General features: G+C 33.5%; 1 protein-coding gene across 9 annotated transcripts in view; it reads right to left on the bottom strand.

The window, feature by feature from the left end:
* Positions 1-20,571, bottom strand: part of Lcorl (ligand dependent nuclear receptor corepressor like) — a 135,119-nt gene that overhangs the window by 103,286 nt on the left and 11,262 nt on the right. For all 9 annotated transcript variants that reach the window (XR_012435864.1, XM_074042543.1, XM_074042539.1 and 6 more), the window contains one exon: positions 2,636-2,701. Coding sequence is in view for 6 of the 9 variants with exons in the window: in XM_074042539.1 (XP_073898640.1) it covers positions 2,636-2,701 (66 nt within the window). In the remaining 3 variants the exon portion in view is untranslated. Of the gene's footprint in view, positions 1-2,635; positions 2,702-20,571 lie in introns of those variants that run through there.

The raw sequence follows: 20,571 nt of genomic DNA, 5'->3' as shown, positions 1-20,571 counted from the left end.
ATCCTTCACGCTTATTATATTCAGGCCTTTTTAAGAATGAGGATTAGGTAGTTCTTTGAAAAGATAAATAAAATAAATCTGTAGCCAAGCTAATTAGGAGAAAAGAGAAAAAACTTACAAATTTCCATTATCAGAAAAGAAAGATGTGTTAACGCTACTGATCCTATGGATATTAAAGGAATGTTGTGGCTAACATTGTACCACAAATATGGTAAACTTAGGAGAAATGATCTAATTCCTCAAAAGGCATAAGCTCCAAATCTCATACAAGGAAAAAAATCAGTAAATCAGTTAAGGCCTATACCTGTTAAAGGAATTAAATACCTTACAAAACTGGAAAACATCAGTCCAGTTGGTTTCCCTATAATCTGTCCCAGAAAGACAAAAGCAAAGATGAGGTTTCCTTACTCATTCTATGATTCTATAATTACCCAAATACCAAAACCTGTCTGAACAGACACCTCGACCAAAACACTGATATCAAATCCTGACAAGTATGTGGAGCAACAGGAACTTACACTGCTGATGGGAATGCAAAGTAGCACAGCCACTTTTGAAGACATTGTGGAAGTTTATAGCATACTAAACAGTCTCTCTATAGGATCTAGCAATGGTGTTGATAAGCATTTATGCAAATGAGCTGATAACTTTTGTAGTTCCCAAAATTTGGGTATGAATGTTTACAGAAGATATGTAATTGCCAAAACTTGAAAGTGACCAAAACATATTTCAATAGGCAAACAGATAGGCAAACTGTTGTATATCCATACTGAGCCATAGAAACAAAAGACCCTTAAATGCATATTGCTAAATGAAAAAGCGAGTCTAAAAAAGCTAGATACTTATGATTCCAATTCTATGACATTTTAGAAAAGGCAAAACTTAAGAGATAGTAAAAAGGTTCAGTGCTTTCAATGGGTTAGGCGAGAACAGGAAGGGACAGACAGCTGGATCCGAGATTCATAGGAAGGTGATATTATTTTGCATGGACTACAATGGCAGATATGAGACAGTGTGCATTCAAAAAACTCACAAAACTACAACACACAAAGAGTAAATCTAACAAAAACTATGGATTTTCATAAATAATGTTAAATAATTTTTAAAAGACCTCACAGACCCTAAAAGCCACTGGTCATACATCTAGAATGATCCCAGTCACTTTAAAAAATGAGATGGGAAAGATGGAATAATTGCTCTTTGTGCACTTACTGATAAGTTACCTTCTTTAGGCAGGTTGTCCTAGTAATATGTAGGGACCCTAAATTGTACTAACCCACCATACCTTGAAAAACATTAGATTTTATCATCATAAATAATTAACTCCAACCTGATGATAAACCTTTGTTCTTTGGGATAAATTGCAGTAAAATACGATGATGAGCACATAAGGAAATATTTGTAAGCATGATGTAATACTTTAGGAACATAATTTGATCCTGAAATAATACACTGTATACAACTTTAAAATTTTTATTTAAGAAATAATAAGGAAACTCATAAAATTGTGTATAGATAGTAAACAATCGTAATTTTGGCACATATAAGAAAAAACATAAAGTAAGGATTAAAGTTTGAAAAAGTGGTAATGGTAAAATGAAATAAATGCTTAAGAAGACTTTTTTTATTTTTTTGGGTGGTACTAACGTGTAAACTCAGGGCTTCAACGCTTGCTAGGCAGGCGTTCTACCACTTGAGCCACTCCACTATCCCGCAATAAATGCTTGGGACTATCTTTTATACATAACAGTTAAAAAGAAAATCACAGCAGGTCACACATACCTAATAAGAAATGTATTCATGTTACATTTTAAAACATTTTTTCTGTTACTAATCATTATTAGCACAATTACTACCAATATTATTACCCAGGAAATTTCTGCCTTAACTGATAGAAATAAAGGCTCTATCAAAAGCTATGGCAGCAAAGAGCTAAGTTTATAGATGAAAAATACATGCCCTTACAGATTTAAGTGACTTTCTGCAAATTCAGTAAAAATAAGAAAAAATTTGTCTCCTTTTAACCAGTATTTTTCTCTAAAATTCTGTACCCAAAACATGTTTTATAGCAACTCTAGATCATTTGATATTAGAAAGAAATGTCCTGATAAAAATAGGTTTAAAAAATCAGTGTGCAAATTCACTTAAACATAGTGCTTCCCTTTTTAATATTTACAAGTGTTCCCTTAAAAAATAAGATTATACAATTATAAAAATTAAATTCTGGGAGGAGAACTTTTTAGAAGACATTTATTTAACTGTACATTTAATTCAACTTAAGTAATTAATTTAAGTGATTAGATTTAATGAATTTGCTTATCACTTGTTTAGCTGATTTATTGAAATTCTATTTAATAAGTTTATTATTTATAGTAACATAAATAGTAAAAATAAAACTGTATTACTGAGTCAGACAAACTTCACCTTCTATTTTGAGATAGTGTGCTAAAATTTTAAAATATTTGTTTGTTACATAATAAAATGAGTGATGAAGAATGTTTGATTTATTTTAAATTATTTTCTAATTAAAATGCTTTTAATTTGAAATTTGTGTTTAATATATAATGCAGAGCAATCTTTTTCATGTTAAATGGGGCAGGTTGTTAAAACTTTAAAATAAAAATTTTAAAATTACCTTCAAATAAACTGAGGTCTCTTCGTAGCCGTGGTCCATAAAGCCCTTCTAGAATACTCTCAAAACCTGTGTTTTTAAAGACAAAAAAGTTTATTAACTACTAGAAAAGCTCCATTTTACAATGGTTAAGAACCATAAACACTTTATCAACCACCAAATAATTTAACATGCTATGAGTATTATTTTTCCCCTACAATTAAATTGAACTAGACAAAAGACAGTAATAAGCAGTCATACAATATCAGAAATTACATGACTGTAAAGAAATAAATATATTCAAATGCAAATATTAACTAAAACAAGTAAACACCTATGCCGCTTACAAATATTCCTGGGTTAAAAATATAGTCAAGCACCCATAACAACATTTGGGTCAATAAACTGCATGTAGGATGGTGATCCCATAAGACTGTAATGAAGCTGAAAAAAAATTCCTATCACTTACTCGTACCTTTACTATGTTTCAATATGTTTGGATATAAAGGTACTTACCATTGTGCTATGGTTGCCTACAGTGGTCATTATAGTAATGTGCTGTACAAGTTTGCAGCCTAGGAGCCGTAAGATTTGTGTAAGATTTGTGCAGGTACCCTCTATGTTCGCACAATCTCAGAATGTGTCCCTGACATTAAGTGACATATGACTGTGTTATAGCAGATGTATCATGCACTACTCATGTAGAAAGAGAAAGATTCTTATAGAAAACATGTATCAGAATTCTGTTCATATTTGTTTTATAAAGTATTAATTTAAAATATAGCATATTTAACCTCTTGGTAAGTATCCAAGAAGAGAAACTACTGTAATGAAAAATATGGTATATAAAACTTAATTCTACTACTAAAAATTAAGCACAATTTGTTCATTGTTATGGACTGCCTTAAATTACTGAAAATTTTGTCACGCTAACAAAACTCAAGTTCATCACACTTCTCAAGAATTCTAATTTCTGGATATAAAATTTTAAGATTTTACAATTTCCTTTTTTGAAGTCTGTATCATATTCAGTGTCAAGAAGCTTAATAAACTGAAAGGAATCCAAATGGTTTAGAGTCAGGATGTCAAAATAATTGGGAAACCAAGAAAAGTAATCAAGGAAAGCAGGTATGGATTAAGGAGGGAAAAACTAATGGTGTGGTAATGGTAGACCCAACAAACAAAAGAAAAAGTACAAAGTCTTAGTTTCTTTACAAGTTATCTGTATTTTTAAAAAAACAAAATACGACAACAACGAAAACAGTAGGATTTCTTTTTTTAATCCTCTGACATTTTTATGGGGATTAAATAATTTAAATTTAACAAAACTATTAATACATTTGAGATTAAATCATCCATCTATTTTTGCTCTATTGATGTCAGTATTCTATAGTTCTATTTTCCTCCTTTCTTGCAAACTTTGGAATACTTTACATTCCATCTGTTGTTCTTCCATCAGTATGAAAATTACAACCCATATTTCTATTCTTTCTCTGATTAACCAAGTCTGAAAATCTGTTTTTTTAATTGCAGTATTTACTCATTAAAAAAGTTAAATGTAATTATCGATATTTTTGAGTTTGTATCTAACCTCTTTTTGTTTTCTATTTGTTTCATCTATGTTCCTTCCTACTCCCTTTTTTCCTTTTTAAAATTAGCATATATTAATTGTACAAAATGATGGGCTTCGTTATAACATTTTCAAGTATCTATTCAATGTACTTTTTAAAAACTTTTTTCATTTTTTTTTCACTATTATTATTCATTTATTCACATGTGCATACATTGTTTGGGTCATTTCTCCCTCTTGTCCCTGCATCCACCCTCACCCCACCTCCCTTCCAGGCAGAACTTGTTCTGCACTTTTCTCTAGTTCCATTGAAGAGTAGAAATAAGCAATAGTAAGAAAGACATAGCATTTTTGCTAGTTGAGATAAGGACAGCTATACAGAGAGATTCCTAGCATTGCTTTCACGTACAAATGTGTTACAACCCAGGTTGATTCATCTCTAACTATCTTCACATTGGTTCCTGATCCCCTTCTTGTGTTGACCTCTGTCGTGTAAGGTTTCTGTATTAATTTCTCTGGAGTGGGGTCATCAAAGTACTTTGATCATATTCAGCCTTTCATTACCCTCTCTTGTCCCTTCTCCCCTCCCTCCAGTTGGTTCCCCTTCTCTTTCCTAACAGTCCCACTTCTGTTTTAATGATTTTGATGTTTTTTTTAATCTAGATTCCAAATGAAAAAACACATGTGAAATTTGTTTTTTGTTTCCCTCACCATAATGTTCTCTAATTCCATCCATTTTCCTGTAAATAACATAATTCCATCCTTCTTTATAGCTAAATAACACTCCAATGCAACTCCATTGTATCTTTTAGTACTCTTTCTTTATTCCATACTCTTGGCATTTTAAGTATAACATGGTAACAGAGGTTGTTTTCTGGTTGTTTGCTTAGGATTCTAAATGCCTCCTGTACTTGGATGTTCATTTCTTTCCCTAGATTTGGGAAATTTTCTGCTAGAAGTTCACTGAATAGGTTTTCTGTCTTTTAGTCTGTAACTCAATTCCCGCTTCTACACCAGATTCACAGATTTGGTCTCTTAATTGTATCTGAAAAGTTTTGAATGTTGTGGTCCTATTTCTTTCTTTTTTCTTCTTCTTGTTTTGGTTTTCCTTTATTGTTATCTAAATGCAGTAATTCCTCTACCTTGTCTTCAATCCCTGATTATTCTTTCTTCCATCACCTGGTCTAGCCTATTGGTGATACTTTCCATTGAGCTTTTTTTTTTTTTTGACTTACAGCTTTTCATTTCCAAGATTTTCATTTGATTTTTTTCAGAATTTTCTTCCAAGCTGTTGAATTTCTCATCCAAGTCTTGAATTGACTTCATTCATCTGTTTATTTCAATCCTCTTTGAGGTCACTTGATCATTTTTGGATGTTTTTACTTCGTTCATCTGTTTATTTCAATCCTCCTTGAGGTCACGTGATCATTTTTAAAATTAGACTTTCAACTTGTTTTTCTGGATATAGTTATCAAAAATTTATGAACATCTGGAGGAGTCATGTAGTTTTGCTTTTTATACTTCTGGTGCTTCTATGTTGTGATTTGTGCTCTGTTGTGATGGATCTTCCAATTTGATATGATGGTCTTCTTAGTGAGCAGCCTTCTCTTGAGGGCTAAATCCCAGTAACACTCAGTGAGCTGCTGTAGTAGCTTATGGCTGTGCCTTAGGCTTGCCCTCCCCACCAGGTCTGTTCCTTCCTCCTTTTCTCCATATTGTCTTTCTGTTTCTCCATGCTTCTTAACTGTCCTGTCATCTCCTTCTTGATTGCCAATGCTCTTCTCCTCTCTTTCTCTTCATGGAATATAGTCTGTCCTGTCATCCTGACTCTTCCCATTCAGAGAGTCACATGAAGGAAACTTCTCCTATCTTGCAACATTCTTTTGAGTTAAATAATTTTTTAGTATATCATTTTATTGTCACTATTGACTTATTCTTTCTACCCTTTATTTTTTTTAAGTGCTTGTCCTAGGATTTACCACATTCATTTTAACTTTCCAGTCTACTTTCAAATATAGTGCCACTTAATACATAAGTAATATAGATCCACCTTCCACCCCATCCTATGTGTCTTATTTATACAATGTAAACCTGGGCCTATTATAAATTCCATAATACATTACTTTTGCTTTAAAATATTATTTTAAATATGTTAAAACATGAGAATCCTTTTACATTTATTCATGTATTTCTAATTTCTTCACTTTTTTTCCCTGCTTGGGTTGATCTTATACTCTAGAATTCATTATTTCTTATACTGCAAGTTTGCTAGCAGTGAATTCTTCTAGCTATCATTTTTCATGGAAAAATAAATCTGTAACCTACTTTTAAAACATGTTCCATTAGATACAACATTTTAGGTTGACTACTTTTGTATTACAATGCATTAATAAATGTTCTTCCATGGTCTAACGGTTTGCATAGTTGTTGACAAGTCTTCCATCTTTTCTTTATTCCTCTGTATATAATGTGCCTTTTTCTTTAGTTGCTTTTGATTTCCTTTTTATCACACTGACTTTAAGCAATCTGCTTATTATGTGACTTGGAATGGCTTTCTTAAGTGTTGGATAAGACGAGCTAATTAGATCTGTAAGGTTACAGTTTCATCAATTTTGAAAAATTGTTATTACTTCTCCAAGTATTTTTTTCTATGAACCTCTTTTATAATGGCATTCCAATTATGTACTTAGTAGATTATTTGATATTTTCTTACGGGTCACCAAGGCTCTGTTCATTTTCTTCAAAGTTCTGTTTAAAACTATGCTTTATTTGAGTAGTGGTCTGTTGCTATTCAAATTTGCTAATTTGTTTCTCTTCAGTTCTAACTTCCAGTTAGGAAACTACACATTTTAAATATACAATTCAAAGAGTTCTGACATGCATTTACCTATAAAATCATTGCCAGAACTGAGGTAAAAAACACTTCACACCCCTCATGCTTGTTTGTAACAAGCATCTCTTCTATTCACAACCCGAGTCAAATACTCAAATGTTTTTGGGCTCTATAGCAGAACAGAGTTTTACAGTATGGACCTTTCTTAGGTGGTGGTGGCAGGGGGGTCCAGCCTGGTCTCTTTCTACTCAGTTCAATAATATATTCTCTTGCCAGTTATCAATATTTGTTACTTAGCACTATGTTCCATTATATGGACATACCACAATTACCACCTATTGAGAATTCGCTAGATAGATGTTTTCATTTTTCATTGTGTGTAAATAATTATCAGTGAAATGGTAGAGTTAATGTAGGTTTATGTTTTGATTTTTAAAAAATCAAACTGTTTTCAATAGTTATTATATCATTTTTACATTCCCACCATTTGCCATGCATATACAACAAAAGTTATTGTGACTAATTCACATCCTCAGTACCACTTGGTATGAGCAGATGTTCTTACTTTTTCTTTTTAAAAAAATATTTTGAAAATAAAACGAAAAAATCTCTTCCAATACAATGGTAAGATACAACTCAATTAAAAACTGCAAAAGATCTGGACAGACATATATGAATGGTAGTAAGGATGTGAAATGGTAACAGCAAAATGAAAATTAAAATAACAATGAAATATGATATTAGAATAGGCTTTTTCATCATTAGAATGTTTTTGTTATAAAGAAAAGAAAGAGAAGGCAAATAACTGCAACAAATTCCACTCCCTCTCAAAAAACCATCTTTACTACCTGCCTCCTGGCTACATGGGTTGGGTGGCAGGCAGATCTGAGCCATGAGACTAGGCCCCCACAAATGATGTGTTATACTGGAGGCATCGCTCAAGCTGCAGAGTGCCTACTTTATAAGTGCAAAGCCCTGAATTCAAACCCCAGTCCCACCAAAAAAAAAAAAACCAAAACAAAAAAAAAAAACCAACCGAACAAAAAACCTAAAAGAATATCAAATTGAAATTCTGAATCTAAAAACTCTACATGTCAAATAAAGAACTCAGTTGAAAGCCTCTTTGGTAGACTGGATCAAACTGAAGACAGAATAGCAGGGCTTGAAGACAAAGCAGTTATATTAGAACATTCACATAAAGATAAAAGAACACACAACACCTCTGTGATACCTTTAAAAAGCCAAACCTATGAATCATGGACATAGGAGAAGAGGTGAGAAAGCTGAAGGCATAGAAAGCATACATACTCAAGAAAGTAACAGCAGAAAACTTGCCAAATCTTGAGGTGGGAAGGGAGAGAGAGAGAGAGAGTTATCCAGATACAGGAGGCTTTTAGGACTACAAACAGACAAGCCCAGAAAAGAACCTTTCCAAGACTATAGTTAAATCAGTAGGTATACAGAATAAGGAAAGAATAAAAAAGCTGCAAGAGGGAAGCACCAAGTCACATACAAAGGTAAACCCATCAGAAAAAAAGCAGCTTTCTTGACAGAAACATTAAAAAGCAAGGAGGGGGCATGGAATAATGTATTTCTAGCCCCAAACAAAATAACTGCCAAGCTAGATTACCATATCCAACAAAGTTAATCTTCACAATTGAAGGAGAAATAAATCCCTTCCATAAAAACAATGACAACAACAAAAAACCACTAAAGCAATTCATGACCACTAAGCCAAAACCACTGAAGAAATGCTAAGGAAACCTACAGAAAAAGGAGGATAGTCACAACCATGAAAATATAGGAAAGAATAAATCTCACTAGATGAGTAGATATGCAAGGGAGGAATGGGGAAGAATGCAACACTACAAAAACAACAAAATGTCTGGAATTACTACAGAACTTTCAATTATAACTTGAATGTTCATGGTCTCAATTCTTCAATCAAAAGACAAAGACTGGTGGACTAGATTAAAACCAAGACCCAGCCATCTGTTACCTACAAAAAACACACCTCACTGGCACAGACAAGCATAGGATTAAAAGTGAAAAGATGGAGCAAAGTGAGCCCGAAAACAAGCAGGACTATTTACACTAGTATGTTTCAAAGCGGACTTCAAACTACAATTAGTTAGAAGAGACAAAAAAGGTCACTTCATATTGATAAAAGAAACAATCCATCAAGAGGATATAAATGTAAACATATATGCACTAACATCAGCATACCCAATTTCATAAAACAAACACTACTGGATGTAGAAGCACAAAGGGATCCCAACATAATAAAGGTGGTTGTCTTGAACACCCCATTCTCCCCAACAGATAAGTCATCAAACAGAATATTAACAAAGAAACTTCCTAATTAAATGACCCTATGAATTGAAATATTTTCCTATATTCTGTCAGATCACAACAGAATGAAACTAGAAATCAGCAGCAGGAGAAACTACAAAAAGTCTTCAAATACATGGAGACTGAACAATATATATATTTGAATAATCAATCAGTCATCAAAGATATAAGGGGGATATAGAATCAAATGTAAATAAAAACATAACTCACTAGAACTTTTGGGACACAGCAAAGGCAAGTTTATAGCTATGAGCATCTACATTTAAAAATCAAAGAGATCTCTGCCATATGATCCAGCAATCCCACTCCTAGAGATATACCCAAAGCAATGCGACTCAGGTTACTCCAGAGGTACCTGCAACCCATGTTTATTACAGTGCTATTCACAATAGCCAAGTTATGGAAACAGCCAAGATGCCCCACTACTGACAAATGGATTGAGAAAATGTGGTATTTATAAACAATGGAATTTTACTCAGCCATGAAGAAGACTGAAACCTTTTCATTTGCAAGTAAATGGATGGAAATGGAGAACATAATCTTAAGCAAAGTTAGCCAGGCTCAGAAAACCAAAAATCTTATGTTCTCCATCATAGGCAGACTTTATATCTAAAACAAATGCAGTAATATTATTAGACTTGGGTCACACACTAAGGGGAGAACACATACAGGAGGAATAGGGATAGGTAGGAAACCCAGAACTTGAAAGTGTTTGATGTTCCCACTACAGAGGAGCTAATACAGTAACCTTAAAACAACAGAAGTCAATATGAGAAGGTGACTGGGAAGTAGAGAAGAGGTCTGGTAGAGATAATCGATTCGGGTTATAATACACTTGGGCGTGGAAGCAATGCTAGGAATTTCTCTGTACAGCTATCCTTATCTCAACTAGCAAAACCACTATGTCTTTCTTATTATTGCTTATGTCTTCTCTTTAACAAAATTGGAGGAAAGGGCAGAACAGGTTCTGCCTGGAAGCGAGGGAGTTGGGGGGAGAGGGGGCAAGGGAAGAATTGGCCCAAACAAGGTATGCACATATGAATAAATAAAGAAAAAAAATCAAGGAGATCGCAAATAAATAACCTAAGGATGAACTTCAAGCTCTGAGAAAAACAAGAACAATCCAAACTCCAAATTAGTAGGTGGAAAGAAACAATAAAGAGTGGAAATTAATTAAATGGAGACCAAAAGAACAATACAAAGAGTCAGTGAAACAAAGAGTTGTTTTATGAAAAGTTAAACAAGAATGACAAACCCTTAGCCAAACTAACCAAAAAAAGACAGGAAGAAGACTCAAATTAACAAAACTGGATATGAGAAAGGAGCTATCACAACAAACACCAATGAAAATCAGAGAATATTGAGGAAATACTTCAAAAACCTAAATTCTAATAAACTGGACAATATAGAAGAAATGGATAAATTTCTATATAAGTAAGATATACCAAAATTGGACGAACAGGATATAAACCACCTAAACAGATTGATAACAAGCAATGAAAATGAAGCAGTAATAAAGGGTGCTCAACAAAGAAAAGCCTCAAACTGGATGGATTCACTGCTGAATTCTACCAGACCTGAAAGAACTTACACCAATGTTCCTCAAACTGTTCCATAAAACAGAAAGGAGAGGAACAGTACCAAACTCATTCTATGAAGCCAGTATTCCCCTGATACTAAAACCAAATAAGGACACAAGAAAAAAAAATTATAGACCAATTTCCTTGATGAACATAAACACAAAAATCCTCAATAAAACATATGAAAAACAACTCAACAACACATTGAAAAGATCATATACCACGATCAAGTTACTTTCTTTCCGAGCATGCAAGAATGGTTCAAAATATGCAAATCAATAAATACAATACAGGACACAAACACAATAAAGGACAAAATCACATGATCTTCTCAACAGACACAAAAAAAGCCTCTGACAAAATTCAATGTCCCTTCATGATAAAAACCTGATGAAACTGTTAATAGAAGGAACATACCTCAATATAATAAGGGCTACATACAATAAACCTATAGCCAATATCATACTAAATAGAGAAAAACTGAAACTATTCCTTTTAGTCAGGAACAAGAAAAAGGTGTCTACTCCCTCTACTCTTATTCAACATACTGCTTATATTTCTCAACCAGACCAATAAAACCAGAGAAAAAATAAAAGGGATACTAATAAGAAAAGACGTCAAATTATCCCTATTTGAAGACGATATGATCCTACACTTAAAAGACCCTAAAGTACCAAAAACTTAGGTCTGACACTTTCAGCAAAACAGCAGGACACAAAATCAACATACGAAAATCAGTAGCTTTTCTATACACCAATAAACTATATGCTAAGAAAGAAATCAGGAAAAAATTCTGTTTATAATATCCTCAAAAACAAAAAAATGAAATACCTAGGAATAAACCTAACAAAGAAGGTGAAAGCCCTCTATAAGGAAAACATTAAATCTCTGAAGGAAGAATTTGAAGAAAACAGAAGTTGGAAAGACCTCACATATTCATGGATTGGCAGAATACTGTAAAAATGGATATACTACCAAAAGCAATCTACAGATTCAATACAACCCCCATCAAAATTCCAATGTCATTTTCCACATAGAAAATGAAAAACTCCTATGAAAGCACAAAAGACCCCTAACAGCCAAAGCAATCCTGAGCAAAAAAGGAGTAATGCTGGAGATAATCATAATACCTAACTTCAAATTATAACATAGAGCCATAATGATAAAAACAGCATGATATGGCACAAAACAGACATACAGACCTATGGAATAGAACAGAAGATTCGGAAATAAGCCCACACAGCTACAGCCAACTGACTTTTGACAAAGGTGCCAAAAATATACATTGGAAAAGACAGTTTCTTCAACAGATGATGTTGGCAAAACGCACACAGACATCTAGACTACAAACTAGATCCCTATCTTTAACCCTGTATGAAAATCAAAGTGGCAAAAGAATCTTACTGTAATGAAATTACTATAGGAAAACTTGAAGATATAGGAATAGGAATAACTTTCTGAATAGGACTACAATTTCTCAGAAATGAGAGCAGGAACTGACAAATGGAATGGCATCAAAAACAGCAAAGGAAACAATTACCAGAATCAAGAGACAACCTTGGAATGGAAGAAAAGTTTTGCAGCTGTTCAAGAATTAAGGCCCAGAATATAGAGAGCGCTAAAAAATAAATAAATAAATAAACACCAAAAGAACAAACAATTAAGTTGCCTATGTTCTCAAAAGAGGTACAAATGGCCAATAAATACAGGAAGACATGTTCAACATTCTTAGCCATAAAGGAAATACAAGTCAAAACAACATGGAGATTCCTTCTCACCCCAGTCAGAACGGCAGCCATTAAGAAAACAACAGTCGGGTGCCAGCTGCTCACCTTTAATCCTAGCTACTCAGGAGGCAGAGAGATCAGGAGAATCACAGTTCAAGGCTAGCCTGGGCAAATGGTTTGCAAGACCCTATCTTAAAAAAAAATCCATCACAAAAAGGGCTAGTGAAGTGGCTCAAGATGTAGGCCTAAGTTCAAACCCCAGTACCGCAAAAAAAAAAAAAACCCGCAACAAATGCTGGTACAGAGGGTGGGGTGCGGGGTGGTGGTGTTGACCCTTATACACTGTGGATAGGAATGTAAATCTGCACAGCCAATGTGGGCATCAATATGGAGGTTCCTCAAAAAAATAAAAATATAACTACCATATAAACCTGCTACATCACTATTTGGCACATATCAAAGGGCATGTAAGTTAGCATACAATAGAGACACCTGCACACCCATGTTTAGAGTAGCACTATTTAACAATAGCCAGACTACGGAATCAGCCTAGGTGACCAGCAAATAATGAATGAATATAGAAAATGTGTTATATACACACAATGAATTATTATTTAGCGATAAATAAGAATGAAATTATGTTGTTTTCAGGAAATGGATGGAACTGGAGGTATTATGTCAAGCAAAATAAGCCAGACTGAGAAAATACAACATATTCTCTCACACAGATTTAGACCTAAAAAAAAAAATGACATAAATGTAAAACAGGAACTATTGGGGCATGGGAAACAGTGGGAGGGGGCACGGCAAAAGAAGAGGATGATGGAGGGGTGAATATAACTTAAATACTTATATGCACATATGAAAATAGAATAATGAAACCTGTTAAATATTGTTTTTAAAAAAAGGGGGTTTGGGGATAAGAGAAAGTAACAGATGGGGTAATTTTATCAAAATATATGCATGTATGGAAATATCACCATGAAACCCTTTGTAAAATTAATGCATGCTAATAAAGAATTGTGTGTAGGATTTATGGAAGTATCTTCTAAAATTTGGAACAGAAGACTATATTAGTAAAAATGTGGCTATGTACCCTCAATAGCTGCATTTATATTCAAAATGAAAAAGGAAACACAATAAAGATGTAATTAAAAACACTTTGAACCTGGGAATGTGGCTTAGCGGTAAAGCACTTGCCAAGCATGTACAGAGCCCTGTCTTAAATCTCCTGTTTATTATTTACCTACTGCTACATGACAAAAGACCACAAACTTAGTACGTACGACAACACAAATTTATTCATTCACAGTTCTTTTGGTCAAAGAAGTCTGGCACAACATGACTGATTCTGCTCAGGATAGAATAAAGAAAAAAATGCTGACCAACCTGAGCTCTTATCTGGAGGTACTGGGGGAAAAAATCTGCTTCCTAGTTTATTCTTATTAGAATTCAATTCATGAGGTTGTAGGAGAGAGTCCCTATTTCCTTGACATCAGCCCAAAGTCACTCTTAACTCCTAGAGGTCATCTTTCTGTTTTTTTTTTTTAATGGATTTAAAAAAAATTTCTTTTATTCATATGTGCATACAATGTTTGGGTCATTTCTCCCCCCCACCTTTCTGCTTGATATGTGAATTCTCTGACCTTGTAGGAGGAGAAAATGATCTGCTTTTAAAGAGTTCACTTGAATAGGTTAGGTTCACCTAGATAATTTCCCTGTGCCTTATAACATAACCTAATCAGGGGTAGGGAGGAGGTACAGTATGGATGGAGGGGTAAGGTGTGGGACAGAGGATCATCTTAGACTTTTGTCCAACACACCATGATATTTAATTACAAGTGTCACTATTAATTACAGGGTCTACAAATTCCCATATTAAATTTCCCATCTTAAGACATTCCAATTTTTGGTCTCTTTACAAATATGATTAGAATTACACTGCTATTATCTCAGAATAACCTAACAGAGTTTATACTCAGGAAAATATCAGCTTTGAAAATTTCTTGTTCACCTATGCTTAAATTTAATATTACTTTTAATCTATAAAGCTACCTGTCCATTTTGTTGAACCATACTTTAGTTAAAATTACATGACAAAGCAGCAAAAAAACAGGACTGAACCCTGCAAACTCTAATATCATTAAGCTGAATGCAAAAATGAATGTACCACCAATCTAAAGCACTGTAAAATGCATTCTTTCATCAGAATATCAAAATAATTGAAATGTGATCTTATAGCAAAGAACTAGTATTAGAGTTAAATATTAAATTAGTATTTCACTATTCATTTAAAAAACATCATAAGACATTCTAATATTTTCTTCCTGTAACCCTTAGTCTAACATCTGTCAAAAAGTATGATCCAGCTTTCATCTAGAATATAAAAAGCTATAAAGAATATCATGCCCATCCTAGTAAGGCTGGATAATCTACAAAAAAATATAACTTTTCTTAAACTCATTGGAGAATTGAGGTTACAAGGTAATTTACTAGCTTGAAATGAAGACAAGTGCTTCCAAGGAGAGATGAGACATGAAAAACCGAGTTACCTATGGCAGAGCATGGAAGGTGATAGGGCCATCATATAAGCGGGTAAGAAGAATTCAACTAAAACTTGTTAATGAACAAGTGTGGGCTTGTATGAAAGTACAGAATTTTATGAAGCTGCACATATTCACTCATGGGCTCTTTTCCATTAACCTCACCAACTGCTGAGGAGAACGTATCAAAGAATAGCAGGAGAAAAGTCTTAAGGCCTGAAAGAAGAGAAAGACTACCCCTGTGGGAAAAGCAGTAAGCCATGACAGATCCCCTTTCCCTTAAGGAGCAAAAGCTTTAAGCAGCAAACCAAGTCACTTCAAGAGCACAAGTAAATAAGACCCACCACTTCTGGAGCAGTTGAAAAGAAAAAATTCATTCTATCCCAGAAGAACAGGAAACCATTCTGGATCTAAATTATAAAATGTGTTCCACAGTATGGAAAAGGCCAAGATCACCAAGGAGACCTCATACCCAAAGCCTACCTAAAACTGAGATTGAATAAAAACACAGAAACTTATCCCCAGTCCCCACTACCTGGCTAGCAAGCATAAGCAAAAATCTACCACTAGTGAACAGACAAAAAGATTGAAGAGACCCTCTATGAGGTACTGTAGAGGAAAAGCTGAAGATTAAAGTAGAACAGGCACGCTGAGAAAAAAGGTAATATTAAAGGAATATGAAGGTAGTAAAAGTAATTGGAGTTAAGTATAATAACAAAATCTAAACCCAGTTTAACTTAATCTACCCTGACTAGATAAACTCAAACCTTGACATTAACAGCCTAGCAGTAGAAAAAGTAGTTTCCAGGCATAAATAACAATCATTAAAAAATTATACAAAAAAAAAAAGAAAAAAAATACCATCAAGAAATAAATTTATATAACTTTACTCAGACATGACATAGATGATAGAAATTTCAGAAAGGGACTTTAGGTTTACAATTAATATGTTAATAACTTCAGTGGAAAAGCAAGCAACATGCATATACAGATGGGGAATATCAACATATAGAAACTTTAAGATAGTCAAGTAGAATTTCAAGAAATAAAAAATGGTAAATTTTGGAAGATGAATGTCTTCCAAGGGTACAATGAATGTCCACATAGCCAAGCAATAAATTTTAAAATACGTCAATACAATGTATTCAAACTGAAACACAAAAACTTAACTTTCTTAAAAAAGTGGGATGAAAAGAAAATGTCCAAGAGATATGATATAATACCAAATTGTCTAATATAAATGTAAACAGAATTCTAAACTGAAAAAAGAAAAACAATGGAATACTGAAAAAATGTTACCTAAGAATTTTGCAAAAGAATTATTTCAAATCAAAGATCCAAATGTCTTAGAAAACACTGAGTAATACTTAAAGAAGATCTTAGTTCACACCACAGTACCACCAAATAGTGTATATTTTAAAAAGAGGGAGGGTGGAGGGATGAAGGCATGGCTCAAGTGGTAGAGTACTTGCCTACCAAGTGAGAGGTCTTGAGTTCAAACCCCAGTACCATTTAAAAAAAAGGGGGTGGGGGAGAAAATCTTGAAGACAGCCAGAGGGGGAAAAAAAAGGACAAATTACACGAACAAAGTTAAGAACTGCAGCACATTTCACATCCAAATCTATTCAAGCTACAAGACAACAGAGTAGCATCTTTAAAGTGCCCAAAGAAACAAAATCAACCAAAAATTTTATGTTTAGCAAAAGTATCTTTCAAAAATGAAGATGAAATAAGGACATTTCAGACAAGCAAAAAGTGACAGTATTCATTATCAACAGATCTGCACTATAGAAAAAAGTTCAAGGAAATTCTTTAGGCACAGAAAATGAAAGAAAGACATTAGGATCTACACAGAGAAATGAAGAGTCTTAAAAATTATTAGGATGAAATAAACATAAGAGCTGTTTTTTTGTTAATTGTTCCAAGGGATAAATTAAAATCTTAAACGAAGTCATAATGTGGGTTTATAACACATGAAAATTTTACAAATCATGTATCTTGTTAGACTTGTACTTACACTATATAAAGAACTCTTAAAACTCTACATTAAGAAAACCCAAATTTAAAAAAAAAGATTTGAACAGACATATCACCAAAGAAGATACATGGGCAGCAAACAAACACATGAAAAGATACTTATCATCACTTATCATTGATATATTTATGATCTGAAGGTGAAATGTTCCCCGCATTTGAGCCTGCGGGGGACATTTGATCCCCAGCAGGTGGCGCTATTACGAGAAGGGTGGTAACTTTGGAAGTACAAACCAGCTGGAAGTGGGTCATGGTTGGGGCAGGGGGGCATGCCTTTTAAGGATATACCTATCTTCAGTCCCTTCCCCTGTCTCTGCTTCCTGTCTGCCATGAAGTGAAGAACCTCCTCCACACACTCCCACAGCCATGACAGTCTGCCCAAGCACGTAGGGTCAAATAACCATGGACTGAACCCTCTGAAACCACGAGCCAAAATAAATCTTCTTTCCTTTGACCTGTCCTCTCAAGACTTTGGTCACAGCAGCAAAAAGAATAACTGATACAATATGCAAATTTAAAATCTAAAAAATTATCATCAATATATACAAAGGGTTCATACAGTTTCATTCACAATCAATCCAAAGTGGAAGAAACTTTCAGTTATAATTCAGTTGTTGAAAGGATGGGTAAACTGTGGCAGAATGGAAGAAGAATATTCAGCAACAAAAACAAGCCAACTAGTAATTATATGCAACATTAAGGATATATTCAAATGTATGTTGTTAAATGAAAGAAGCTGGACTCAAAAGTACATATTGTGTGATTTCAATTATGCAACACTAGAAAAAGCAAAATTACCATGACAAAATGCAGATTTACAGCTGACAATGCCTACATGTGGAAAAGATGAATACTATAGCAACATGAAGGGATGACAGAGCTGTTCTAGCTTGATTATGAAGGAGCAGGCTACCCAACTGTGTATCAGAAATCATAGAATCATAGAAATACATTCTTTAAATTACTTAATAAACTTTGCCAAAAATTTTAAAATATAGCATATTTTATATAACAAATGGTTTTTTAAACAGAGAATGATGAGGGTGATTACTGAGAATAAAATGAACTGACAGGTTAGAATGTTTGAACAATGGAGTTCAGAAATAATATCAGGATTTAAGGTAAAGTTTGACTCCTAAAACTTAGGTGTCAAAGTCATCAGCAATATAAAAGATAAACTGTCTTTTTTTTTTCTTTTTAGAAATTCTGAGTGGGGACTGAACCCAAAAGCTCAACATGTTCTCTACCACTAACCTGTATCTCCAGCCAATGACGTGGCTTTCAACATGCTCAGAATAGTAAAATCCTGTGGGATGCAAAATAAAGAGTCTCTGGCTCTTTATGGGAATATAATGATTTGAAAACAAAAGCACAGTAGAGTATACATAGAAAAACTACCTTAAAAAGCTTTTTAAGAGTAACTGCAATACATTCATATGAATATGACATTTTAGAGAAGAGGTCACATCAGATGATTCTAACCCCTTTCCCGACAGGTAAAATCAATACACACACATATGCACGCACACATACCTATGTATATACATATGTGTATGTATGTGTAAATTAGAGGAAAAACAAAAATGCTATTTTACCAAAAAATTAGTAACATAAATTATCCTGACTTTATCTAGCATAACTTTTACTGAAAACAATGTGTTTAATTTAAATACTTGCAATCTATTACTTCCATAAACCATAAAGTGGCATTTTAGCATTTAACATCCAAATCTATCCCACAAAAGCCTCATACTGTTGGATGGATTAACGGACCCCAAACCAAACCAAAACCATTAATAAAAAAACAGAATAAACAAATTCTCTGTTTTAAAAATACAATCAGATCTCTGGTCTGGAAAATATTGCCATGAAATCTATTGTAAGTAGGCGAGGGGGTGGTGAGTGAATTTTTTACACCTTTCCTAGGGCCCTAAGCCAGCTCTGGGTAAAAAAATGTGAACCCCATCCTAATTCACTCTTGACATGTTCAAGGATGAAACTACACAATAGAGCTTTCTGTAATGATAGAAATTTCTGAATCTGTGTCCAATAGGTAAGATACTGATATTTAATTAAATAGTTATGTCCAGAAATAAAAAATATTATGGCAGAAGTAAATGTGATAGGAAACAAGGAGAATATAAAAGGCTGGATAGATGAGCCAATACAGATCCTGAAGGGTCTTAGGATGCTTTTCCAAGAAGTTAATTTTTTTATCTTAACAGGCAGTATGACCCATGTAAGGACTTTAAGTGGTAAAGAGATAAGATTATTTTTGCATTTAGAAAGGATCACCCTAGTAGCTGGTGGCAAAGAGAATGAGATGCCATCAGCTGGGGACCATGAGTTTTCTGGGGTTTTTTTGGGCAGGGGAGAAGAGACATACCAAGTATGTAAGAAGAAACAAGAATTCTGCCCTCAATTCAAACTCAAATAATGCCATGTAATAACAATGTAAAAATGAGGATATGTAGCAAATGACTGTGCTTTGGAGAACACTAAGACAGATGACAAAGAAAGTGTACACATACACATATATAAAACATTTTAAAACTCCTAATAAACACTTGCCTTAAGTTTATAGTTCAGTAGGGAAGAAAGAACTGGAGATCAATAAACAATATACATGATGCCTGAGATAAGCAATAAAACAGAGGCAAAGCCTAAGAGAAAGTAGAAGAAAAAAGATCGTAGAAAATATATTGACATTACTGACATGGAAAATTGTTATTAATGGACATGATGGTTAAAACAAAGTGAAAATATTAATCTCAGAGAAGAAAAATTCAGGATAAGCAACTAGAAATAAAAAATATTCTTACAAATTAAAGAAATAATACTTAAGTATCAATTTAATACAAGATAAGTAACTTGGAAGAGTTAACCAGTTTTTAAGACAAAAGAAACTCAAAAGTAAATTATGACACTATAAAATGTGGCTTAATTCTATTTGAATTCAGTGATTTAATTATGTAAAAAGAAATCTACAAGTGGATGGAAAGTTGATCTTTATTCCTTGAAATTTCAAATCACTTTTTATAGTTTATCATTCATAAAATTCTCCTGTCTAGGTTCCAAATGTCTTTTGGCAATTTCCAAAATTCAAGACCACTCTTGAAGAACAAATGTTAAATTAGCCACAAATAAAAAGGTTATTAAATGTGTTACAAGTTATAAACAAAATGTCCCAAAACACATAATGGCTATGAGGTAAAATGTACAACACAAATGGCTGTCACATTAAAAGTTTCAATATAATTTCTTAATCACCCATTTTAAGATAACTCTGCATATGTAGACAAACAATGTAACACAGATAGT

Source organism: Castor canadensis, chromosome 9 (genome assembly GCF_047511655.1).
Source record: "Castor canadensis chromosome 9, mCasCan1.hap1v2, whole genome shotgun sequence".
Taxonomy (NCBI): Eukaryota; Metazoa; Chordata; class Mammalia; order Rodentia; family Castoridae; genus Castor; species Castor canadensis.
This window is presented reverse-complemented; position numbering and strand designations above follow the sequence as displayed.